This window comes from Osmerus eperlanus, chromosome 21, assembly GCF_963692335.1.
Source record: "Osmerus eperlanus chromosome 21, fOsmEpe2.1, whole genome shotgun sequence".
NCBI classification, from domain to species: Eukaryota; Metazoa; Chordata; class Actinopteri; order Osmeriformes; family Osmeridae; genus Osmerus; species Osmerus eperlanus.
Window position 1 is genome coordinate 12,627,949 of NC_085038.1, and position 26,973 is coordinate 12,654,921.

Genomic DNA, 26,973 nt, shown 5'->3' on the forward strand with positions numbered 1-26,973 from the left:
CACATTTTCTTTGCTATCATTTGAGCGCAAATACTGTTCTTTGAGCTTCATGTAATATTGTTTTTATGTTTTAGTCAAAATACGATGATCGGTAGGCCTATCATTTAGAAACTTTCTTTAGTTTTGTAATGTTTTCGTAGCCTACCTCAATTCTGACTTGTGTGCAGAGTCCGAAACCTGGACTTCTGTGTGCGTGCTGCACCGGCAATTTGGCACACAGAAGAGCGCGCTGACATGGAATTCTGCGGGTATCGGTTTGTGTTTTCGGTTAAACTGCTTTGATTTTACAAGCGTTGATTCGGATACTGCATTTATTTTTTCTGGGATTATCAATCTAAGTAAATGCACTAACTAATAAAGTAAATTGTTAAAACTCAAACTTTTGATTTTACTGGGGCACATCAGATTTATACTGGGGCACGTGCCCCAGTAAAAAGGGTGTAACGACGCCCCTGATTCAATAGCTTCCATACAGGATCCATGTTTAGTCACCAAGTGTTTCCTAGGCTAGACCACGTTAATGTGATTGGCTAAAATTGGAAAAGACATCTGATAAACTGCAGAGAATATATTTTCTTTTAGAAAAAATGCATTTGTGAATCTAAGCGTGTCAGGAAAGTTAAAAAAAATCCACACACAAATGCAGGGATTTGTAACTCGTGTAAAATGTAATGTAATGGGGTCAAATATGTTGAATCACGAAATACATTTGTGAATAGCGTGACATTTATTTGTGAATCACGACAATAGATTTGTGAATCGCGTTACATTTGTTTGTGAATTATGAAACGAATCCAACTCATGTGGCCCTAATGATCCGTCGTAGATATGCCTCAGTCAACCTCAGTCCAAGTACGATGAGGTGTTTCCATTCAAACAGTCATCTGTTTGAGAGCTAACCCTTGTGCTGCCTTCGGGTCACATGACCCAAAGGTTCATAACGAACCATCGTTGTATTTACCCAATTTTACCCAATACAAAAACAAATAAAAATAATTTTCTTTTAACCTTTGCAATGTGGGGGGTCTGAGACAGCCTAGCTGTTAAAAGAAAATGCTTCACTTTGTTTTTGTATGCGGTAAAGTTGTCGCAATACGACGGTGGGTCACAATGACTGTTGGGTCAGAATGACCCGAAGATAACACAAGGGCTATGTGAAGTCCTTCAGTCAGATTTTATGATGGCCGCCCTAGCATACATTTTTTTGAAAGGACTTCTGATCTGCACTCCAGAGCATAAGGTGGCGGTAATGCACCAATAAACTGGATGCCAACCGCCGTAAAACAAGAACACGAAGGAGAGGTGGTGGTGGCTCCACATCTCTGGTCAAAACACGAGTATCCTGTTCTCGTAATACGGCGAAGTATGCTATATTACAAGTTTTTCCTGTCCAACATACCCCATACTAATCAACCTATTGTACACTCAGAACGTCCTGGATTGATTGCATTTATTGTTCTGATTTTGCAAGGAAGTGTGCCGGTTAAAATCGGAGCACTTTCATCTGCAGGATTGCAGTGAGTATTTCCCGCCACACCACCCATTTTCAGATTTTATTCATTAAAACGCCTTGCTCTTTAGTTATTTGTCAAGCCGCCTTCCAAAGTGGCACGTTTACCAGGGTCTTCTATTGCCAGTTAGTATGTGTTAGCCTGAAGTTCTGTGCGGACAAAGAAATATACTTCATCCACTCACGGGCTGAGTAGGCGTGTCTTCTGGAATTGGGCCACGCGTCCAGCCTGTTAGAAGTACTTAAGATTCAGTGCTTCAGCAGTATGTTTATTAAGATCCATGATGTTTATATAAATTATATATGGAGCGCTGTAATGTTAGCCAGTTGAGCACAGTTCCTGCCCAGACCGTGACGGTTGTAGTACAGCTAGTTGTACAGCGGCCATAAACTTAACTTTAATTTTGTATTTCCTCTAAAGTACCTCTCCGTCCTGATCCCCTGAACCAGACATGTCAAAGGTAAGCTTGCATGGCAAGTGGTCCCTCTCCAGCAGTGATGATGATAATGATGAAGATTCAAAACCCACAAACAGTAATTCACCTGGACAGACCAAAACTCACAACTCTAACTCCAACACCAATAAGCTTGATCCCTACCTCGTTTCTGAACCGGTATCAGGCTTGGACCCTGACCCAGCAATAGTAGTGGAGGTGAAACCAGAACCAGTTCCAGTTCAGGTCCGGCCTACCTCTGCTATCTCTCTCTCTATTGGCTCTGAGGCTAGACAGGTAGCCCAGGTCAGCCAATTGAACCCTGTGAAACATGGACGCCTCCCATCTTTGGCTGGCAAGAGGAAGAAGGAGGCAGATGATTCTGGCTGGGCCCTCTCCGACAGCGATGATGATGATGATGCAGAGAAGCCGAAAGCTTTGACTTCAGGCCTGAAAGACCCTCCAAAGAAGTCGACTCTGGGCCCAACCCCGAACCCCAAGAGGGTGAAGGTTGAAAACGACCAGCCTCCTAGCCCCCACGGGCGGACATACTACATCGATGAGCCGGACGATTTCTTTGAGACCAGCTTTCCTCCTGCCAATGACACATACCGCTTCTACCTCAACAAAGTCACAGGGCTGGATAAGAAATACAACACTGGGGCTCTGCACATCAAAGGTCAGTCCCATAACGTGGGAGCGTGCAGCTACAAACCTAGAACATAACCATGCAAATGATTATGAGAAATAGCTACAAATATATTTAGATGTTAATGTTGAGCTCCTGCCCAAATCCAGCACCATCGTATCGGTGAAGACTATTGTAAATCTCCTATTACAGAGCAAGGACAAAAAACAGTATTGTGGACTGATACCTACAGTATGGCATTTCTAACTAAGTGGAATGTCTATCTAGCCTTCTGTCTGTGATGTTCAACTTTCTTCAACTCATGTGTCCTCATTCAGAGATCCTCTCGCCATTATTTGGAACCCTGAAGGAATCTGTCCAGGTAGGGTTACAAAGCTGCACACTGTGCCTCTTCAACTTGTTTAGTGTGGGTTCACTGTATAACAGATTATTGTATCTTGTTACCTGCTGTATAAATGACTCCAGACTTCTGTGTAGTTTAACTACTGTTTTGACATCGCATGGATGGTCCAGCAGTACCCACCAGAGTTTCGGTAAGGAACCCTTCTTGAAATTAATGAAGAGCCTGTGAGCTTCTGTTCTACAATAAGCAGACCATTAATGATGATGAGGTAGGAGGAGGGTGATGATAATTGCTGTGATGTTTGGGTTGATGATAAGGGAGATTTTCTGTTCTGAAAATGGAATATGTGTCTGTGTCCAGAGACAAGCCTGTCCTGATTGTCCATGGGGACAAAAGAGAGGCCAAAGCTCGTCTCCTCCAGCAGGCCCAGCCCTATACACACGTCCACTTCTGTCAGGTACCCTCAACAGTTGGAACACACCAACATTTTAGGCTACATTATAACCATCTGTTTAAGACTTTTAAAATATACTGATTCCACAGTCCACAAGGTGTTGGCTTATTGATTGTTATGTGGTGTAGCAGGGTTTGCTCGTTTAAGATAGAAAAACTTAAGTTATAATAAAGTCTCTTGGGGCACCACCTCAGAATTTGTTTAACCCTCGTGCTGCCTTCGGGTCACATGACCCAAAGGTTCATAACGAACCATCGTTGGGTTTACCCAATTTTACCCAATACAAAAACAAATAAAAATAATTTTCTTTTAACCATTCCAATGTGGGGGGTCTGACACAGCCCGACAGTTAAAAGAAAATGCTTCACTTTGTTTTTGTATGAGGTAAATTTGTCGCAATACGACGGTGGGTCACAATGACTGATGGGTCAGAATGACCCGAAGATAACACAAGGGTTAAAGGGGCTGAGGAAACCTTGTTTAATGATAGCCTTCGTAATAATCAGTCTATAATCTTAAGTAATGGATTTGTGTAGAGCAGATCAAATAACTTGAGGGATCAGAATACGTGAGTTACAATTAAACATAATGATTTATTGGAATAAATTGAAATCTAATGAACAGTAATGGAAATATGTTATTGGCTTTAGTAAGAGTTTGATGGGCTAACACACGAAACAACATACAATGGGTCAGATAGAAAGAGTGGGAAGGGGGAGGAGAAAGAATCTTAAGCCTTTGTCCAATAACGGGAATGTCTAGTGGTAAACTAATGGTAGTTAGTTTTACGTGTAGGTCTAATCAAAGCACACACAATATCAATTACTTCATGCCAATGTTACAAGTAAGAAATATAGGCTATTCGCATTTACGTTTGCCGGTGTGTTGAAATTGTGGGTCGAAAGCGGAGTCCGTTTAAATCTTGGCTGTAGTAAATTAGTCTGTGTAATCCAATCCAAAGGTTCTTTTGTGAAAGTATTCATTTTAATCAGCGGTGAGACTGAGTTTGGTTATCTCAGTGTCGCAATTTGAATTGCGTTTGGTTAGTTCGCAATCACTATAATGTTGAATCTAAGGAGCTTGGCGAGATCCTTCTTGAAGGCATATCCGTTGTCTGGACTTGCTGTATCAATGGACTCAGCGAGTGATTATTTGTTGTTGGTATTTATAATCAGAATAAAGGGGAAGTGCCTTGTGGCAGGTAAAACAGTTCATTGGTCAGGTCCTTGGCCTGGGTGTTGTTCAAACTGGTTCACAAATAGGTGTGAAGAGGCTGATACTTTTGGATGGTGTCCTTAAAATGTTCATACCTTGCATATACTTCAAAAAATATAGACACAACATTTATAAATGGTTTCGTTCGTAGATTCAAATCATTTTGATATCAAGGTTGACTGACTTATCACAACAGGAAAGGATGTTACATTAAAACATCAACTTACATCAACACAGCATTAAAGGGAAAGCATAAATTGTCACACACAAATTCCAATAATCCTTCTAGTGTCCAAAAACAGTATTGTCTTTGAGAAATGTTTGTAAATCCATTAAATGTCTGTTTTGGATAACTCCTTTGTTTAATCCAGAGTTTTCTGGAGTAGGGAGAGGTTGAGAAAGGTGGGCCATTTGGCTGGCCCATCTCCCTTCCCTGGGGAGAAGGAGACGCCAGGTCTGGTATCAGCCCTTTGAGGCTCATCCAGAAAGATAGTGGCATTGTATGAGGCGTCATATAATGCAAAGTCGGGGGGTTCTTGTGCTCATGTGGTCGTCACAGTGCTGTGTCTTACTGAGGTGATCAGAAATGGCTGTGTTGAAGGTTTGACTATGCTACAGTGGACTGTTTGGATAGACCTATTATTAAGTAGCGCAAGCATCCAAGCTGTTTGAAGATGATGCCTCGTTAGTTTTTATGGCAAGTGCTCACTGACGCAGAACCAAGATATGGTCAGCAGCGCCTTGTTAAACGTTTAGATCGTCCGGTGTTGCTTGGGTCAATAACAGGTGTCATACCCCAAAAAATGGGGTGCTAGTTTCCTTATTTCTTATTACTTTAATTGTCTTCAGCTTAATTCATCTATGAAAAATAGATTATTTTCAGCCAGTTTCGAGAATTTTATTTATTTATTGGGTAATACAGTTTTGGATGTTTTGACCGGAGTTAATAGAATAAAATGACTGGAATAAGCCAGGTGCCAAAACAGAAATGCAACCATGCTCCATCGGGGCCTGTGCCTCAAACTAAGGAGCTAGGGGTGGGAGACTCAGCTGGCTGCAGGCTTTGAGAAACAGTTCTGGGCTGCGTTTCCCGAAAGCATCGTAAACCTAAATTGATCGTAGAGTCCATCGTACGATGGATGTTAGTTGTACGGGCCGTTTCCCGAAACCATCGTAGCTAAAGAGGCACTTGAAAATACTCGTAGATTAACGCGAGCTCCAGACCAGTCGTAGATCGCTAAGTGCATCGTAGCACAGAGACACACGTAGGCCGACCATGAAAACTACATTAGATTAATGCTGAAAGTTACTTCCGATGGAAAATAAGATTATTTTGGTTCTCTTTTTACAGCAGTTACGCTGGAACTGGGATATTTCTTAGTGAACCATACAAGTTTAAGTGCCGAATAATATCAGAATCCGGTTTATTCTCAAGTAAATTTAGGTTACACAAAATAATTTGATTTGGTGGGTTTGGCGCATGCAATGAAGGTATTTAAAAAACAAATGTCAGTCTTATTCAAAATACTATAAAATTGAAATATGGCTGTTGTAATGTGCAATAGTAACTATAAATGCATTAACGTAACGCTTTTACAAGTACAATAACACAACAACAATTGAACATTGAAGATGTTTATTAGAATTATAGGGCTGGTAGCACGCCAAGCCCGGTGGATGAAGAGGCTGGTGGCAGAGCCGAGCCTGATGTTAGGAGATGGTGGCGCCCAGGAAATGGGAAGACTCCACAGGGTTGACTGGGAAGTCACACAGGGTGAAGGGGCTGGGAGGGAGTGAAAACTCGTACAAAAATCATAAAAGCCATTGACGATAGCCTAAGTCCTGCGCCGCAGACTTGTCCCCTCTGGTTGTGGGGAATTGGATGTGGTCTGGGATGTGGCAAAGTAATGCAGTTGTGACAGCCTGCACAGATCTTGACACTGAGGCCTTGGAGAGCCCATGTCCATCTCCAAGAACCTCCAGAAAACTGCCAGTGGCATAGAACCTTAACCCTCGTGCTGCCTTCGGGTCACATGACACAAAGGTTCATAACGAACCATCGTTGTGTTTACCCAATTTTACCCAATACAAAAACAAATTAAAATAATTTTCTTTTAACCTTTGCAATGTGGGGGGTCTGAGACAGCCCAACGGTTAAAAGAAAATGCTTCACTTTGTCTTTGTATGCGGTAAATCTGTCGCAATACGACGGTGGGTCACAATGACTGATGGGTCAGAATGACCCGAAGATAACACAAGGGTTAACACTGCCAGTAGTTGGGTTGCAGGGGTCAGTGCAAAGGACCTCCTTGTTAGCCTCTGCATGTCTGCTTCTATGTGGTTCAGGAGCAGCATGATATCATGATGTCATATCTTACATTCATAATGAGTATAATTGATCAACCATCAATTAAAGTAGAATTATTCATGTCAGAGACAATGATTCCATGTTGAAGACGGGGTATTCATTACTTATGTGTTTGTCATTTGTCACAATGTCATTTGTGGCCAATATGTGAGAATTATGAGATTGCAAACATGGTCTTGGAAAGCTGTTGGCCTATGCAAGATTGTAGATATAGTCAGCACTAGAAAATAAGACAGTAAATATGTTGGATTGAGATGCTTGTATTTGTACATTGAATTATATAGGCTGCTAGCTGAGACACTCTTCTTGGTAGGCTACTCCACTTTCCAACTATGGAAAGTGGAGTAGCCTACCAAGAAGAGTTAAAAACCAAGGCACAAGTAATTTGAGAAATAGTTGTTTTAGTGGAGTTTGTTCTCCCTGCTCCTGCTCCTCACATGGATCTATAAGGTAAACATGTAAGGATTGGATTGGCAACACTGAATATATGATACAATAATACACAATTCAGCCTTTACTTAATTTAAATAAACATTGTATGCTTAGGCTATAAGGTAACCTAAATTTGACACTACCTTGTTGATTGGGAAGAAGAATAGGCACAGAAATGGAGGGCCTTGTGAACTTCATCTCTTCAAACAAGAGCTTCCTCACCTCAATTTGGAGACAAGCCCACTTAATTTCCAAGACCTCCTATTGGTATTTAGCATCCTGTGTCGCTGATTGCAGGGTCCTAACTCTGGTGTAAAACTCAGATGCAGCATAGTTTGCACGTTCACCTTATTGTCTTTGCCTTCATGTAGCATCATACAATGTACATTGAAAAGTACTCAAATAAGTAGCCTATAATAAATGTAGAGTTTTCTGTAGTGACAGAAATTTTTTGTGTACCGTAATTCGTCAAATATTTTGGTTGCCGTTTAAATTTTTAAATTTGCGTCAGAAGAATCACATTTCAGTACAATGGACAGCGTCTTGTTAAGTGCAACTTAAGAGACACGTACGATGGTTCTCCTTAAGAGCATGTTCGGGAAACGCACGTAAGAAATAACGATGGATCGTAGAGAACCCTCGTAACAGCTACGATCCATCGTTATTGGGAAACGCAGCCCAGGACAAGTAGGGGGCTTGGATTAGATAAGATAGACTTAAGTATTTTCTTTTGCTTCCTAGTACTTCCTCTAGTGGTCCCACAGTTGACCACTAGAGGACACCATTGTTTTTTCCATTACATTTTGATGCCCTAGTAGTGCATGTTGGGTCTTCACCTTGCAGTCCCTGTGCCAATTTCATACCCATTTACCTCCTCTCCCCTCTTATGCTGCTGATTTCTCCTCTTCCTCACGTCTGATCCTGTAAGCTGTGACATCTAAATAAAACGATCAATTAAGGACTTGCGTTTGAAGTGAAATGTTATTTTCCTAATCAATCTCACTGAGACAGACACACTGCAGCTGTAGTGCCAAGAGCATGACCCTAATAAGACACCATAGAGCTGAGTTCAAGTGGATTTATTTGTTTTTTAACAGGCCAAACTGGATATTGCTTTTGGAACACACCACACGTAAGTGTTCCATTTATTCTCCTAGACTCAGAGCCTTTTATGTATTCCATTTGTAACATCTCTCTCTCCAACTCTGTCTCACTCTCTTCACACAGCCATGCTCTCTTTCATAAAATTAAATAGAATTAACCACAAGTAGGATTCAGCTTTTCAGTTGGTACATTAGCTTTTTGTCTTTTGGTGTTTTGTTTTCCATTTAATCCTGTTTTGTCAGTTGATTCTAGGCAGCTGATCGTCAGTTGAGAGTAACTAGTAAAATATTCTGTCTCATAAATAAATCCTAGCCAGTCAGTTGCTACTCAGTTCATGTTTGCTAGTCAGTACACAATAAGTATAAACCCATGCTAACTAGATATATGAATATGTTATCACATACATCCTGTAGTTGTCTCTCCATTCCAAACCCCCACCCTCAAACTCAGGTCTTCATCTCCTCCACACACACACCAGTGTTTTAATCTCACCCACCCTCAGAAGGCTGATATAACAACCCCCCCACACACACACACACACACACACACATGCCCGAGCCGACCCTTAGTAGTTAATTCTGGACTCTAACATCACATCCTGTTGATATATAAAAAATGTTTTTTGTAAAAATAATAATGTTTGGCCATTTAGAGCATGTAAGTATGTTATCTGAATATTGTAGGGTTAAATAGGTTAAAATATTTTAAGTAAGAAAGTGTTTTATTATGTGGTTGAATGTTATGAGGTAATTCCTCCATAGTTGTTTTGGACCAAGGGGTTGTACCCTGACCGTGGGGGTTATGTGTTGTCCTCACACACAGTGTGTTTTTGTTGTTGCAGGAAGATGATGTTGCTGTGGTATGAGGAAGGTTTCAGGGTTGTCATCCTCACCTCCAACCTCATCAGAGCAGACTGGTACCAGAAGACACAGGGGTGAGGCTTTTTGAAACCATTTTCATCATTTTCATTATTTATAACTCATTGGGTGTGCTTGCCTTTGCCTTAATGCAAAAAAAGAGGAGACTATGGGCAGCTGGGGCAGCCGCAAGAACACCCTCACAATTTCCCCAGAAATTGTACACTGTCCAATTTTTATTATTATAATTTTTTGATCAAATGTATTAATCATCTCCTAAAACAATCTCACAAAGAGAGTTGCACAACCACAATCAAAAACAAAAGAGATAACCCACAACGGGGACAAAACAAAAGGCCACCCTAATATTATGTCTTTATCACCGACATTATCTTTATAATCATCTTGTAATGTAAATTGTTTCTGTGTCTTGATGCCAGGATGTGGATGAGCCCCCTCTATCCACAGTTACCGGCTGGGAGCCCAGAGACATCGGGGGAGTCACCCACCATGTTCAAACGTGACCTACAGGAGTACCTGTCGGCCTATCATGCCCCTGAACTCTCTGATTGGCTGCAGAGGATCAAGAAGCATGACCTATCAGAGACCAGGTGAGACAAGGACCCTGGGTAAGAAACATGCACTGGCCTATAGTCACTGCCAGTACTAAATGTGTTATATGATGCTGCCTGACAAAGTTTCTCAGTTGTCAATCTCTTCTTCCTCCACCTCCTCATCTTCTCCCTTTCCCTCTTCTCCTATTTCCTCTTCCTCCTCAGAGTGTACCTGATTGGCTCGGCTCCAGGCAGATATTTGGGATCAGACATGGAGAGGTGGGGTCACCTCAGGCTAAGAAAGGTACTAACAGGCTTTTTGGCTCCTTTCTTTCTCGCTTTACTTTCTTGTTTCCTATTTTTTTTTTCTCTTATTCTCCCTGTGTCTCACTCCTTCTCTCTTCGATTCTCTGTGGCTGAATAGAGCTCCGGCACTTTCACTGGCCTCAATGTTCAACGAAGCCCTCATTATAGTCCGTCAGTCCATCTGTCTACCACCTGTGACAGTCCATTGCAGCAGAGTTGATCAAATCTCACCTCTGTTATTCTTCTGACCTCTTTTCTGCGCTCCTTCCCTCCCTCTATCCTTCTCTCCATGCTTCCCTCCATCCTTTCCTCCCTCCATCCTTCCCTTCTGCCTTATTATGCCCATTTTCTAGCTACTGCATGATCACACACAACCCATCCCCAGTGAAGAAAAGTGGCCTGTCATCGGTCAGTTCTCCAGCATCGGCTCTATGGGATTGGACAAGACCAAATGGTTGGCGGGGGAATTCCAGCGCACCCTGACCACCTTGGGCAAGTCGTCGCACAGGCTTGATCCACCTGTACACTTGGTATGTTCTTATTGAATCTTGCTTCCGATTGCAAAATATTTTTTGAGAAAAAAATATAAGAATATGATGTTCTGTTAGCTAGCTCTGATTCTGATGTGCAAATAGACACAAGAGAATATCCATTGATATTTCTGTGAAAATCTAAACATGTCACACTTTTTATATTTATTCAACAACATTTGTATGCCTATTATCCAATCATGTATTATTCCTATAGCCTACTACACTTTTTGTTTGTTTGTATGTGGCAACAGCTACGCTCTAATCCTCAACATCCATCCATTCATTTGTATTGGACATATTTCGCCACAAAATATCTGGGAGCTCTATAACAAATTAGTTTGAGCAATTTTGCTTTTTTTGTGTCCCACTATGCCATTTTTGTTACATTATGTCAAGCGATCATTTAATTGAGGCAGTAGCCTAGGCTCGAAACTTTTGGGCTTTATATTTCAGATGCCCAACCCTATTCCCTGGTGCCCAGGGGAGGTGGATAGATGTAGTAGCGCCCCTAGAAATGTTTTGTTGGCACTGGAAATCTTGGGGTGGCACACCAAAATCAAAAGCCATGACTGAATTTCAGCAGTTCTATCATGCTGTTGTAGTATATTGTGTAGTTGAAAACTATGTCAATATGAGAGTTAAGGAATCGCATGCATGATATGAGATTTTGGTTTCTTATTTACAATTAATGTTACTAATTATCTGATGTGAAGGGGGGGGGGAATGAGAAAATTCCAGATGATATGTGACTTGAGAGAGGGAGGAGGGCATTGGGGGGCCCAGCGACTCACAGTATAGATGGATAGATGATCCAGGATCAGATCCTGTTGTCTTCCTTTATAGGAATAAGCAATCCCAGATCTGCTGGCACCAAGCCCAGGTATTACGATGTTCCTTTAAGTGTATTTGTATGTTCTCAAAGCAAAAATAAGTTTGAGGTTCGGTAACTAGGCCAATTTGTCAGGCCTGTGGATATCTAGGAACCATAAGAAGTCGTTTGTTTCAATGTAGATCTATGATGCACAGGTAGTAGTTAGGTATCCATTGATATGTGAGAAGCAGAGGTGAGATAATCACAGAGATCTAAGGATCTAATCTAGCCCTGCCCATTGCTCCAGTCAGCAGATCCACTTCACCTGTCACACTGTGTGTGATTAATGCTTCTATGTTAGCTGGGACTTCTGTGTCGCACAGCTCTCCCTCTCTCCTGCTTTGCCGGTATCTTCTTTGTTAATGCTTTCTCTCTTATCCTGTAACATCTCTACATATATATTTCTAAATAACTGGCATGTGTAGCGGGGTTTTGCTTGTTTAAAGATAGAAATACTTAATGTATAATAAAGTTTTGGGGCACCACCCTAATATTGGTTTAGGACATTAGGGAATACTATATTTAATATGTAATAGTCAGTCTCATCTTTAGGAATGAATTTGTTTTAAGTGTAGAGCCAATCGTAACATTAGTGAACACGCACATCAAAATATCTTTACAATGAATTTATTCAAGTAAGGTAAACGGATCGTATGAAGTTAGATTATGGGTTTGATATGAGATATTGGTTTCAATGAACAGAATGAAATGGTCTAACTTAAAGAAAGACAGAAATTGTACAGTCAATGATTACATCCTTACAAATCATAAACAGAGCTCACGCCAATGCCATGTCGGGGAGGAAAGAGTGTTAGCCATAGTTACGTTTGATCAGGGGTTGATCAATGAGGTTGAGGGCAGTTTGCGCCAAAGGTCCATTTGAAGAATCAAAGTCAAAGTGCGGCTGCACTGGGTCATGTGACTGAGTCTGCGGGATCTCAGTCAAGTCGCAATTAGAATTGCGTTTTTGGTACTTCTGTTGAAACGTCCAGATAGTGATGCGTTCACTATGAAGTTGAATCTCAGGAGAAGCTTGGCGACGTCCTTTGGAACGCCAATCCTGGTGGCGTTCATGCCATGGTTGGTTTCGCTGGAGTCAGAGATTGATGGTCATTTTAGAGCTTCATACAGTTCAGAGTTCTAGGGAGGACGTGTCTGGGATCAGACGTTGATTGGGGAAAGCTGGGTTCTCAACTCCCCCCTCCTTCCTTCACACCTACCAAAGGTGTGATCTGGTCTCTGGCTGGTTAATAAGATTGTTCAAATATTGTTCTGGACATCTTGGTACAGTTACAAAATATAGTTTAATGATTGTTTTATTATGATAGCGTTGTGTAGATACCAAGAATGACGTGGTTATCTTTCAGGAAGAAGGAGTAGTTACTAGAATCAAGATTTCATTGTACACAACATTAAAACAAAGTAACAAACATGACACAAATATCCCTGTCATAATTCTTCACCTTTTACTCTTGTGGTAAAGGTGAAGTCTCAAGAACTTTCCTCAAAAGTTCTGATCAAGGTATGTTTGTTCAAATCGCCGCCAAAACGGATAGCAAATGGTTGCTGGAGACGTGTTGTCTCAAGCAGGCCCTTTGAAGCTTGCAAGCTAGCAGGAGGGCTGATTAGGTAGATTGGGGAGGCCCCCCCCCCAATTCTATGGTACCTTTGCATCGGCGTTTGGTGGGTAATCAGCATACTGAGGGTGTCACGAGGGCTGATTAGGTTTGTCGTGATTTAATCACTCTTCAGGTGTGGCAAGATGTTGGCTCTGTGTGGTCTTGCTGACCTCACTACACATGCATGACTGCCCAATTAAAGTCTTTTAGAATTTGAATTCTGTCTTTCTCTTTCTGTCTTTCATCCTATCTCTTAGCCTGTCATGAGTACAATGGCCTTAGTGGAAAAGAGTTTGCACCTCACATTATTTCCCCCCTCTCCATGGGGGGGGGGGGGGGGGGTATTGCCCCCCATGGAGCCGACTCTGCCCAAAGCCCAGTCTAGCCTCTCAGTCAGTGTGAATACCACATGTTAGTTTTCATTGTCTAGTGAGTTGATTGACTGAGGCCAGCTATAACTTCATCAGAATAGAGCAGTTTGGGGCTCCTGGGTGGCTCACATGTAGGCTATGGCCTTACTGCAGGGGCCCGGGATCGAATCCAGCCCGGGCCATTCCCTGCAAGTCCTCCCCTCGCCTCCCTTTTATGTTTCCTGTCGGTCTTCACTATCTCTTTGCAACAAAAAAAGCAGAAATGCCCTAAAAGTTAATAAATAAATAAATAGAATAGGAGTTACTGTCTCCCGTTGCTCCTCCTCCCTCAGCCGTACATATGGATGTAAATAGATGTTGCGTTTGCATGATTGTTCTTATCATATACAGTAGATACATGCCTGTGTATATATAAAAAGAAAATCTTTGTGTTTGACCAAGCATCATTTGCATGTAATTTGTGTTTCTGTAGTTAGTTGCTGTCAGCTCTGGGTTGTCATTATGCAAAAGCTCACCAATCCATGCTTTCTAATCACAATAATAGGTGGGCATCAAATTGCTAGCAAACAAGCAACAGACCACATCAAATCAGTCCACATAATGGAACATTCTCTTCTACTTTCTTCCTCTCATGCCCCTTCGTTGGTTGTTTGGTTTGGTGTTCTTCTGTACATCAACGTCACTGTTTAAAAAAGTTTATTCCTGGTGGTTAAGGATTCATGTCTCCTGTGATTATCTGTGTCATTGATTATTCTGGGATGAATCTCTTTGTAAATGTCAGCAGAAAAGTCACTGTGTCACGCAGAGACAACCCCCCGCCACTTAACCCCTCAGACAGACAAACCGCAAGGGCAGTAATGCAGGAAGGCAGGCAATTTTATTACACGACAAAGTGAACAATTGTGCTGTCATAATGCAATGTGCAGGCAACAAAAGGATGGCTGCGGCTTCACCAAAAACAGTGGTGTATGTGTGTGGTAGTAATAAAATAGTTAGTAAAAACACTATGAAGAATATCAGCATATGCACAAGCTTTCACAATGAGGTAATACGTATCTGAAGTATAGGTAGTAGAGCTGTGCCAAATGGCATTGTAAACCTAAGGCAGTAGTGCAAAAAAAGTCATTAAAGAGGGGAGAGAGATGGGATAGATCTGGGTGTGAATGTTGGTAGGTGAGAGGAGTGTGTGTGTGTGTGTATAGGGTTCAGGGGGGGCCTCAGCCTGGTAGTGTGTGAGTGAGTAAGTAGGTATCGTTTATGGGAGCCGCAAGAGCCCCCTTTTACACAGAGATCCTGCAATATTGCCGTATAAAAGACCTGTCTATATGCCGGCTTTGCTTGTTTACACAGAACCAAACAAAGCCGGCATAATACCACCCTGTGGGTGCTTTTACGATGTTGCATGATGGCATTCTGGGTAAAAAGGGACTACGTCAGCGTTTTTGTTAGCATGTGTAGTTCCACAATGACCCCCTTTCTGTTGTCGGTACCTTTTATACGACTGCGAGGCCTTTTATACGACTTAAAGGCGAATTATGCCGCAACATCCCAGCTTTAACAGGCTGTGTAAAAGAGGCTACTGCGTTACACGTCTGGGGGGTGGAATTGACAAACAGGTTGGGTTGATGTTTAAAGGTGTGAGTGTGTAGGGCCCTGAGGTCTGACTGCCCTGCTTTGTGTGTGTGTGTGATCCCCAGGTATACCCTTCAGTGGAGGATGTGAGGACCAGTCTGGAAGGCTACCCGGGTGAGCAGCCTTTCTGTTTCTCCGTTACTCTCTGCTGCTTTCTCTGTTTATTGCTGTCTCTCTGTTTCTCTCTTTCACATATAACTATTATAAACCTATACAACTACCGTATTTTTCGGAAATAAAGCCGCGGCCTGTACCACGATTTTACAGTTTTCTTGTGGTTGTACGGCTTATATTTCGAAGCGGCTTATAGCCCGGTTTTAGAACAAAAAGTGGCTTTGTCCCAAGATCTCTACAGACCGTGCAGCTAATTTAATGCTCAACACTTGAACGGGGGGTTATTACTTGAAAGAGGAATTATTTACTGTGTCGTCTCAGTTACACTATCATGGCTTGGAAATACAGTGACTTGCTAAAGTAGGCAAATGGCTAGTAGAACATAACATTTCATAACTAGAGAGGGTACAATTTCTGGGGAAATTGTAGGGTGTGCTTGCTTGCGTCGGTTGCACAGGGGTCCGTTTTTGAATGACATTTTTACAACTGATATTTCTGTATATTTTATATAAAAATGCATATTTATTATTTATAAAGATTACATAGATTTAAAAGCTTTTTTTTTTGCTGGTCATTTACAACTGAAAATACGAGTGAAGTGTAGAATGAAATAGATGTCTTCTCATTTCCCCTGCAAGAGGCAGCCTCATCGTTGAATCAAAACGAATACATTTGGCAGACCGGTGTAAAAATTGACCTAATCTCTATGACTTAAACGTCCTTTTAAGTTTTCCCTTCTCATGATATTTTAAGGAATTTAGTCTACTCATATTGCATTCATTCATGAATAAAGAACCCCCTTTGAAGATTATTCTACGACGTTACCGGCAGTAGAAGATGGAATCGCGATTCAAACAGTACCATCTGCTAACTGAAAATAAGCTTGACATTTATTTAGTGGAAAATCGCTTTCATAAAAAGCTCAGTGGTAGCGATCATTGTCAGTAACAACGCCAAGTGCGATATAGCCCTGTGTGGAGAAGCTGCCCCGGTACTACGGTACAGTACTAGACTACTCCTGTGTTCGTTCGTCTTGGTAGCGATTGCGTTGGTTGAATTGGATTTAACGTTCCGTTGTACGGTTTAGGCTGAAATTAATTATTTTCATGAACAGATTGACAAAGTTTAGGCTGTGGCAATGAAGTTAAGGTTAGTAGTTAGATAGACTTTTGGTTTAAGTAAGGGGAGTGCCGAACATGTTCTGTCGCCGTTTGACTTCCTACAGCTGTGTAGATGTTTTTGTAGTGTCTCGGGTAGGCTACAGCGTTGCAGTGAGCAACACTGGTTTGAAACCACAGGTGATAATTTCACCCACAAATCGTTTACTTGTAATGTAATGTCATCATAAATCCTACAACGAAAATGTATTTGTGAGGAATGTTTATTTTAACGATTGAAAACAGATGCATCATAGACCACTGTAGTATGTGTTGCCCGGGCAACAGAGGCTAATGTCATGATGCTAATACTTCAGTGACATAGTAGACTACTGTTTCCGAAAGTAGATGTACTTCCTTAATAAAATCAGCTTATATTGTACATTACACGTCACAATTGTGTGTCATATCACAATGTAAAATTAGTAAATACTTATCACCCTGGCCTCTTTGCTTGTGGCGTTTCTGCAGCTGCCTTGCAGTAAAGCAGTTAGCTTAGCTATCTCCCAGAAGTTAACGAGCTGCTAAACTAATGTTCTGCTAGAGGTAGTCACGCGAGTTTTCGTGACGTTAGTGACGTAAGTAGCGTCATTGACTGTGGCTAGCAAGTTAGCCACCGTTAGCTTCACTTTTCGCCACAAAAACTTAATTTCCACTTAAACCATGCAACGGAACGTAAATCCCAATAGAAGCAACTCAATCGCTACCAAGACGAAACTTTTGACACCTAGGTTGTCTATGTAGGACAAATATTGACTGAGTTTTAGGGGGGCAAAAAGAATAAAAAGAATAATAATATATATATGAGAGAACAAAGGTTGTGCCCTTGCCGAAGGCAAAACACACCCAATAATTTCAGTAAATCAAACAACTGCAAGACCCAGTGAAATGTCATATACAGCTAGTAAACTAACGTTAGCTATCATCGCTAAAGACATTGGCTAATTCAACTTAGGTAGTGTAACCGAGCTCTTTATAGGTTCGTTTTAGATATAATTTGATATGGGTCTTGTGGACAATAAGACAAGGACGCGGTCTCTTTTCACAACTTGTATTTTCTCACTTCTATTCTTGACATCGCCATTCGAACATCCCTCACTGACTTCACGTAATGCTTACGTCAGCATCATGCCTACGGCAACTTCCGAGGGACAAAACACCCTTTTCCGTTGAACATAGAAAGGTCTGCTACAGTAGGCTATCCTCAGGATTTGCAAGCTAGCTAAACTTATACTAATTGTATAGACATAACTATGGATTTTGCCACTAAATGAGTGACTTTGCTTTATTTCTGGACATACTATCCACAACCGAAGTGTGTTACACAATGCTGTAAGATCGCCTATACTCGTGCATTGCTTGGTATTCATAGTTTTCATGTGACGTCACGTTCCAAGGGGCACGCCCCTTTGAGGGCAAAAAGGACTTTCCGCTGCCCGCCACCCATTATAAAGTCATACATTTTCTTTGAGTCTGTTGCTTTTGTGTTGCCAAAATGCCGGATAGTTGTTGTTCTATCGGATGCAGTAATCGAAGAGGAGACAAGCCTGGGCTGTGTTTCTTTAGAATTTCGTCCGATAAAGAAAACCCAGAGAAGAGGAGATTGTGGATTTGTGCCATTAAACCTGTCTCGGGGGAGGGCAAACAATGCCAGCCGTCCAAATATAGGCCTACACGTATTTGCAGCTAACACTTCATCAAGCTCAAGTAAAGTTAAACACAAGAACATACAGGTATATTAATTATGGTATTTTTTGCCATAAAACACATCTTTATGTAATCGGTTTGACATAGTTTGTTGTGTATCGAGGTCGTAGTGATTTAAAGTTAGCTAGTTAGCTAAATAGGTGGGTTGTTGTGTTAGACACAACTAAACTCGAAATGCATTTGGAATTATATGATTTGGGAATCCCTTTACACCCATATTCAACTGAATGTAAAACAAAGACAATGTGTGAGGCTTGTGTTAAGACTGATTGGTTTTTCATACTCATTTGGTCCTTTGTTTTTATTTAGGGTTAGGGTTTTTCACAGCATTCCAACTTTTTTGGAATTGAGGTTGTAATAAGTAAAAATTAAAGGAAAAGTTGACTTACCGTTTGAATAGTTAGCAGTTGTTAAAGAGAGAGAGGGGTTAGCTTGTTTACAGTAATGATATCACAGTCATCACATATATAAAAACCTTGCGTTTTTTAGGGGCAGAAACTGCAGTGTGCGAATTACGGGGGGGTTTGGGGGGGTCTGACCCCCCGATTTAAGACTCGGACCCCCCCAAAAGAGGTAAAAACCACAGGTCGGGGGAGTCGATACATTTATATATTGTTCTTACCTGTAATCGTAACTATTACAATATATTTACCATAATCATTCAATAACAGGTTGGCGATACACAGAAATATTGACTTTATGGCAGAGAATATCACACACAGTATTACACTGACTGCCATAGTCAAAATTCGCTATAACTTGATAAACACAGCGCGAGTGACAAGTGCCCAATAGACCAATTATTTGTTTGTAAGCATTCGGGATGTGCGCGCAACATGGTGGCAGAAAACTGGGAAAGGTAGCCTTTATAACGGCTAGAGGATTACATGGATAATACAAATACCGTATTTTCCGCACTATAGGGTGCACTGAATTATAAGGTGCACTGTCAATGAATGGTCTATTTTCGATCTTTTTTCATATATAAAGCGCACCGGACTATAAGGCGCATTAAGCGAAACAAAACCATATTATGGTGAAGCACAGTATGTATTACTCTGCGACGCTCCTGACTACGGTAGCCATAATGCTACAAGCGGTGCGGCTTTGTAGTTTACCAAAGTCGTACTAAAACATTTTGACAGAGCGCCGTGTACCACACAAAATCGCTTCGAGGTCAGTAAGCACAACCAGAATTAATCCATATATAAGGCGCTCCGGATTATAAGGTGCACTGTCGTTTTTTGAGAAAATTAAAGGCTTTTAAGTGCGCCTTATAGTCCGGAAAATACGGTAGTTAAATAGATTTAAAAAGACCAAAAAGGTCAAGGAGGACAGCTTTTAAGAGAGAAAGCGATTCCCAATTGATCTGTCACATCAGAATTTTGATTTGGCTCACGAAAGTCTTGAAATTTCAGTGAGAATGTCGCCCGGTAGACCGTATTGCCTTAGGTGTCTCTTGTCTTGGTCGCGTCATGTCACAAAGTTCATAATTTTACAGTTCGGTCAATTCTACACCAAAGGTTTTACACCTAAAAAGTCAAGCAGGGCATCTTTCAAGAGATATGGGAATTCTGCTTTTAGCCAGCTGGTCCGATTATTTTTATGATTTGTGTAAAACTGGCAATCTGAGTGAGACTGCGTCCCACGGCGTTATACTGTTTTGACGTTAGCCTCAGAGTCAGACTCGGGTTGCTCACTGGCACAATGTTGTATTTCACTCCATTCTACACCAAAAACGTCAGGAAGGACCGCCTTTTGTAGATACAAGCCTGCTGAAGATCTCGGATTTCTTTAACCAAGCCTGTTTATTCGTCATTTGCCTGAGAAAGCGACCACCGTTAGCCAGGCTAGTTTTGCCCGATCACTTGGTCAGGCTATTTAAAGGTCAAGTGACTTTTGTGTATGGACAAGTGAAACGTAAATGTACTTGTCCAAAGGTCAAGTGCCTCAAAAAATTAATGTCAAGCCATGCAATCCAGTGGCCAGAGATATATGATGACCTGATCGACATTCCAAGTGTATTATACCCGGGAGAAGTTCGTCTTTTGCCTCCGACAAGCCTGCTTGACAGTCGTGTGACGTATGGTGATAATTGATCTATACAACCAGAGCCCATCTACGGGCCATATTAGACATTCTCTGATACAACTCAAGAAACACTGAGCGCGAGTGACCAGGCATTGTGCAATACAGAAGCTGGTTGAATCAGGGGGCTGCCATTTAGTTGACCCCCCGATTGTTATTGTATAATTCGCACACTGGGCAGAAATACGGCAGCGGGTGCTGTATATGGATCGCAATTGCCCAACACTTGCAGTTTGTGTCCATATCTTTAGCTAAGAGGTGATCCAAAGAAACGTGGGAAAGTAAATTTGCCCGGCTTTTGCTGCGTCTCAATGGTGTGAGGCGCCATCGCCAGCAGCTTTTTGCCCTCCAGGTCACAGCGGATGTCACGACTGAAAACTATAAATTGTAGCGACAATGCTCATGGTACCCAGAATGCCTCGCGGCTAGCTGAAAAGCTACGAAGTTAAGGCCATTAGCTTAGTTAGATAAGCATTGTTCGGAGTTCTATTGTTGTGTTTGTTCTGTTTTGATATGTGTAATGCTATGGTCTGTAGTTTAGATAATTTGTGTGTTCACCGATTGTGAATGTTGTCTAGTTAGATGGCTAGCCAAGCTGTCCAATATGAAAGTGTTCCTGGGTAATTAAACAGTTGGCCTATATTCCAGTGCGTCCTAGATTTCGATTTACAAACACAAAGTTCCCATTCTGGTGGGATGCGGCTTATAGAAAATGCGTCCTATTTCCCGTAAAATACGGTACCCTATTATAGAGTAGTATAAAGCCTAAATAAATCGCTGTTTTAAAACTTGAAGTAAGTAACCCCATTAAAATGCAGTATCCAGGATTCCTTCAGGGGTGCTCTAACATGTTGTTCTTCCTACAGCGGGGGGCTCTCTACCCTACAGCATCCAGACGGCTCAGAAACAGCTCTGGCTCCACTCTTACTTCCAGTAAGACCAGCTATATGCACTCTGCAAATAATCTACCACTTAGACTGATTGTTGTTTCATGTACCGTGTTGTTTGTGTTGGCAGCCGTTGGCAAGCTGAGGCATCAGGGCGGAGTCACGCCATGCCACACATCAAAACCTACATGAGGGCATCACCAGACTTCACACAGCTAGCTTGGTTCCTGGTCACAAGGTGTGTCCACATATCCCCCCATGAGTGAGTTACTTATTAATGAGGGAGTAAACAGATAAAGTGATATTGAGCTCATTCTTCTAGCTCTGTCAGAGGAGTATTGGATGTGGAGCCTAGTTGTCAACATGCTTTACCCACAACTTATATCTGCCAATCAGCTGAGAACCTGCTATGGTCTTGTTCTCTTTTGCTCTCCCTTCTTCTCCCACCCCCCCTTTTTCTCCTCTCCTGCTGTCTGTTAGCTCATCATATACTGTCAACCAGGAGGCTGTCTTTCCCAGAGCTACCTGTTACTTCACACCTTTACTTGGAGTTTGGTTACCCAGCAGCTGATTTGATTATCCCAGTTCTGTTATGATACAGAGTTGGTGTGTGTGTGTGTGTGTGTGTTCCATCTCTCCAGTGCTAACCTGTCCAAAGCTGCCTGGGGTGCCTTAGAGAAGAACAACACTCAGATGATGGTGCGCTCCTATGAGCTGGGAGTACTGTACCTTCCCTCTGCCTTTGTAAGTCTCTCACACATACACACCTGTTACATACTGAATGTGCTGTCACACACACACGTGAAATTTACAGTACACAGCTGTGTTTCCTCTATGTTGATTTTGCGGCCCGCCACGGCTAAATTTCTGCCGCCACGGTATCAGAAAGAGGGCTGTACAAAATTTTAGGCCGTCTATCAGCAGTGATTGTTAGAGTGCATGTCGGAGAATAGTGCATTATTATGCTGAAGTAGTTTTAATTAATAAATAGTGGGTTTACTGTTATTATTTGCTTAGCCTATCAAGATCAAATGAAGCAGACAGTGTACATGCTTCCGAGTGGCCTACCTTAATCGATAGGCTAGGCTACTGACCATGTACAATAATTTGTTACGTCAATTATTAATTGGCAGCATTTATGCCATTTAGAACATACTTTGAGTGTAAGGTGTCTTTAAGTAGCCTAACTTTATTGCTTTAGGGGAAATAGGACGAAAATATGTGCAATATTACATGCTATTAGACTATTACATTAACCTGCTCCGAAATATAGGGTTAGAACACAAACATGAACAGCCTTATAAACAGGGCACACAGTTACATATGCACATACGTCACGTGTGGTGTACAGGGTGTTTTGTGTCATCCTCAGGATAGCACTACAGTGTCATTTTCCCTTGTTGTTGAGGTAGGCCTTAGAATTACCTCAAAAGTTGCTTAGCAACAGTCTTGCTGTTTTTCTTTTTCCCCCAGATCTCAGACAGATGGTTTATGGAATAGTTGATCACTTTCTCTCTTTATTTATCCCTTTCTCAGTTTATTTCTCTCTCTCTCTCCATCCCTCTTTATGTTTATTTCTCTACTTTGGTTATTGTTTAGAAAACTAGAGAACTGTACAGCTCATTAGTTTGTTGCCCCAATGGTTGTAATTCATAAAGATGATTTATAGGACAAACGTGTGTTCTCTGGGAGGTTACTGCTGTTTGAAGGGACTAATGGATTGATCGAAGAGCTACTTAAAAGTACAGCTTGACTTGATTAAACTGCCTTGCTGCGCCAACCTGTTCTGAATAAACAGGAGTAGGTTGAACAAAGGGTTTTGGAGATGGAGAGATGGAGTAAAACAGGAGAGCCAACAAATCACTTGTTTGTGTGAATAATTTGTTTTATAAAAGACAATGTAAGCCCTGTGAGAGGTAAGGCTTCATTCAGCTAAGATTAGTAAACATGGTTTGTTATTCCTTCTGTTCATTGTTTCTCTCCTGAGAGAGAAAAAGAGAGAGAAAGAGAAAGAAAGATGGGGTATGAAGGACAGCACAAAAGAGAGATCAAAATTGAAAGGGAGGAAGATCAATAAATAGTGAATGCTTTTAGTGACAGATGCATTTCTATTTACATTTAGTCATTTAGCAGACGCTCTTATCCAGAGCGACTTACAGTAAGTACAGGGACATTCTCCCCGAGGCAAGTAGGGTTAAGTGCCTTGCCCAAGGACACAACGTCATTTGGCCGGGAATCGAACTGGCAACCTTCAGATTACTAGCCCGACTCCCTCACCGCTCAGCCACCTGACTCCCTATTTAAGTGAGTGTATAGGTCTGTGTGTACCTGTCCTTGGGCTACTGTTGCAGACACAGATTACGGCATGGCTCTGTGTGGGCTTCTCTCTTCCTCTTGCTTCAGTCAATTCATCAGACTCTGTGAAGGGAGGGAGGGGGCAGGTATAAAGGTTGAGAAACAAAGGAACAGTTTAGAACAACACACTTGTGTCAAACCCAAAGTTCTTGTAGGAAGCCTTCCTCTCAGTTTTAAGGAATGTGCATATCGACCTTTCCCCCTGTTTGAGGTAAGCCCAGGTCACAGTGGACCAGCTGTAGCTCTATCTGAGCAGGGTGCATAGCCTCTCCCTCCATAGGGTGCAGGCGCCGTCCAGCCATTCCTGCTGTTTCCCCAGTACTGATAAATTTTCCACAAAGGGAGCCCCATTCGGCGCTCCCCTACCCCACCCAAACACACTAATAGGTACTACACGCCTATCTCTCTCTCACAGACACACACAAACACAGTGTGTTCAGATTTCCAGCCCTAATCTGGCCCAATATAAACAAATGAGGCTACACTCCGTTGCCGTGACAGCGGGAGGCAGAGTGTTGCCGGGAGACAGACAGATGTGTCCATTAAGGTGTCTCACCAGAGTTCTCCTGGAGCCTCTGGCACTCTTATGAACACATTCTGCTACCATTGGAGTTGGCCTGCATTCAAGCCCTGGTTCTGTATGTCTTTCCCATCTCACCTTTCCTTGTCTCCTTCCTTACTCTTTTTGGACAACTGGGACATGTAAAAGCTACCACCAGAGCTGGTCTGTATCAACTCTGCCTTGTCTCCATCTCCTTCCCTTCTTCTCATGTAACTGGCAGGGTGTCATCTCTGGGGTCTCCATCACCCCTGTAGTGAAGGGAGCAGACACCACCAGCTACTGCTTATCAGAGGCCAGAAGGGGTGACCCATTACAGGAGCATAGGAGGAGCTGGACTAAGAGACAACTACATCTAGAGACACATTGAGTCTGTGTGTCTGGATCTCTTTTCTTGTTGCGGCTCTCAGTGCCCCGCTTGCATATCTCTAGACTTTTCAAGGTCGCTGCCAATCTCTCTCTCTTTCTCTCCCTGTCACAAAAAGAAACTGCAGATTATTGTGGAATTTTCCTCAACTTTCTACTAAACTGTCTACCCATATCCATCCATTTATCTGTCATCTTGATCAGCCCCCATCTCTCTAGATATGAGGAACTTCTGCACTAATGTCTGCACAGGAATTACACTGAATAACAAGATTGCTGTAGTCAACAGTCTGTCTAGCTGAATGTCTCTTAGCTAAAGATTCTGGCTGTTGTTTTCTGGGAGTAACTTTCTGTGTTGTTTGTGCTGTTTCTGGTGTAACTTCATATACAATGATAGCCACTAGAAGTTTCTTTGACTTAAAGAAATTAGTTATTGTGTGCATGTGCGCATGTTCTCTGCTGTCTTTCAGAACATGACCTCATTTCCTGTCCAGAGGAACCAGTTTCCTGCCACATTTCCGTCCACCTCATTTCCGGTGCCCTTTGACCTGCCTCCAACATGCTACTCAGACAAAGGTAACTAATACCTCCCTACAATGCTGCGTGTGTGTGTGTGTCTGATAGGTGTATGTGTAGGAAGATTTTTGCCTTTACGTGTGTGTCTGACTGGTATATTGTGTCTAACAGGTGTGTATGTGTGTGTCTGTATATCCCGATCCCCATTTGCAGTTTTTGATAACGTGTGCGGCTGTGTGAGTTTACTATGACAAATCATTTTGCTGTAATGGCTTAGACATTGGACACTCAGTGCTCAGAACTCCCTCGTTGCTAAATGTTAAATTGGTCCAGCTGTAGCAGTCAGTCACATGTTGAGGGGCACATAATCCATCTGCAGTCATAGGGTTTTTCTGAAATTGTGTGTGTTAGGAGTGTGAGGGTGTACATTGTGCAGTTTGAAAAGATTCAGTCTGTCATACTCTAGTGATGTCACATTTCCTGGAGCAACAAAAGATTTCTGGCTAGTCAATGATGAGAACTTATTTATTCTCAATTTGGATAGACCTGACATGCAAATAACTGTTGGCCCACCAACTGACACTGTGTGTGTGTCATTGCAGTCTCTTGTCTGGGGCTCTGATCATCTGTGATGGACATCAATTGAGGGTGTAGGGGTCAGAGCACTGACTGCTGGGTAATGGCAGTGCAGAATGACCCTTTGGCCGGTCATTGGTCCCTTCCCCGACCTCTACTAACCCTGTTGACTGTCACAGAGTGGATTGGGTTATACTGAAAGCATGAGGCTTGCAACATATCGCCATAGCAACTTGTTATTTTTATATTATTATTTTGAGTGATGAAGCATAAATGCATGAGGCCTACTCTGTGTCTCCATGTCCATGTCACTGTGTTCCAGTCAACTATCCATTGCTTTCATCAGACCCCAGGTGCCATGGCAACCAACCCTTGCCAGGCAGTGAAGACTGGGTATCTGAATGCATTTTTTAATTGAGTTTTGAGTCAGAGAGTGTGTGTCTTTGTGTGTTTGAGACACTGTACTTGGTCAAACGGACAACAGTTAGTAGTGCAAATTAGTTTAATGTGAGTTGGTGTCAGAGACGGTTATATACTGTTCACATAGTCTGTGTTCTGGTCTCAGCACTGTATACTATGGCTTAGGGGTGGGAATCTTTTGGTACCTCACAATTCGATTCTTGGGGGTCACGATTCGATTAAAAAGATTCGATTTGTAATCAATAAAAATGTTCTTATTTAAAAAAAACATTAAAAAAAAAAAGATTGATGTGAATCGCTAGAAGACTGAATCGCGATTCAAATGTGAATACATTTTTCCCCCACCCCTACTATGGCTGATGGTTTCATTATGTTTTAATGTGTATCGTCTCTCTCCTCATGTCCTCTACCTTCTCTCCCACATCTTCTCTCATAATTCTCTCTCCTCCCTTCTCTCCTCTCTTAACTCTGCTTCCCTCCTGCTCCTTTCTTCTGCTCCTCCTCTCAGAACAGCCATGGATCTGGAATATTCCCTACAGCCAGGATCCAGACACGCATGGCAACATCTGGGTCCCCTCCTGAGCTGTGCCAGGCCATACTACGCATCCACATACATGCACGCACGCACACACGCCCCTCTCACACAAACATACACATCACACACATGGACACTCACACACAGGCTTACACCTGAGTCCTGCCTAATCTGTCCTAGTTCATTTGTGCCTGTCTTGTAGATATCTCTCAGTAAGACCCTGAGGGTCTTTATTCCTGCTTCATAGTATTGAACAGAGCCAGTTTTCTTTGTAGCTATCTGTGTTGTGATTTTGTGGCTGTGTAATAATTATGTTAGTGATTTATTTTTTACTGCATGATCAACTAGTTACTTATGTACTCCCAAGGTGACATAAAAAATGTTTTACATTCGCCCATGTTTCTAGTCCTCAGTATGTTTGAAGCAAATGCGTTGATAGAT

General features: G+C 42.1%; 1 protein-coding gene across 3 annotated transcripts; it reads left to right on the forward strand.

The window, feature by feature from the left end:
- Positions 1-1,317: 1,317 nt before the first annotated feature.
- tdp1 (tyrosyl-DNA phosphodiesterase 1) lies at positions 1,318-26,925 on the forward strand. 3 transcript variants are annotated; one of them, XM_062447230.1, is made up of 16 exons: positions 1,319-1,517; positions 1,961-2,623; positions 2,911-2,954; positions 3,071-3,126; positions 3,297-3,393; positions 8,503-8,537; positions 9,351-9,443; positions 9,807-9,977; positions 10,146-10,224; positions 10,580-10,756; positions 15,318-15,366; positions 21,185-21,251; positions 21,336-21,443; positions 21,847-21,949; positions 24,956-25,061; positions 26,511-26,925. In XM_062447230.1, exons 2-16 carry the CDS (start codon positions 1,963-1,965, stop codon positions 26,732-26,734), a joined length of 2,070 nt encoding a protein of 689 aa, XP_062303214.1. In that variant the 5' UTR covers positions 1,319-1,517; positions 1,961-1,962; the 3' UTR covers positions 26,735-26,925. The 3 variants fall into 3 exon arrangements, with proteins under 3 accessions (XP_062303216.1, XP_062303214.1, XP_062303215.1); XM_062447231.1 differs by having other exon boundaries at positions 26,506-26,706; XM_062447232.1 differs by lacking the exons at positions 24,956-25,061; positions 26,511-26,925 and adding an exon at positions 24,343-24,936 and having other exon boundaries at positions 1,318-1,517.
- Positions 26,926-26,973: the final 48 nt, after the last annotated feature.

What these genes read in the sequence shown, in the direction of transcription:
- tdp1 (XM_062447230.1), top strand. Translation starts at nt 1,963, where the DNA reads ATGTCAAAGGTAAGCTTGCATGGCAAGTGGTCCCTCTCCAGCAGTGAT. An exon ending in CCCTGAAGGAATCTGTCCAG is followed by an intron (nt 2,955 to 3,070) that starts GTAGGGTTACAA and finishes ACTTCTGTGTAG; the next exon opens with TTTAACTACTGTTTTGACAT. An exon ending in TGGTACCAGAAGACACAGGG is followed by an intron (nt 9,444 to 9,806) that starts GTGAGGCTTTTT and finishes TCTTGATGCCAG; the next exon opens with GATGTGGATGAGCCCCCTCT.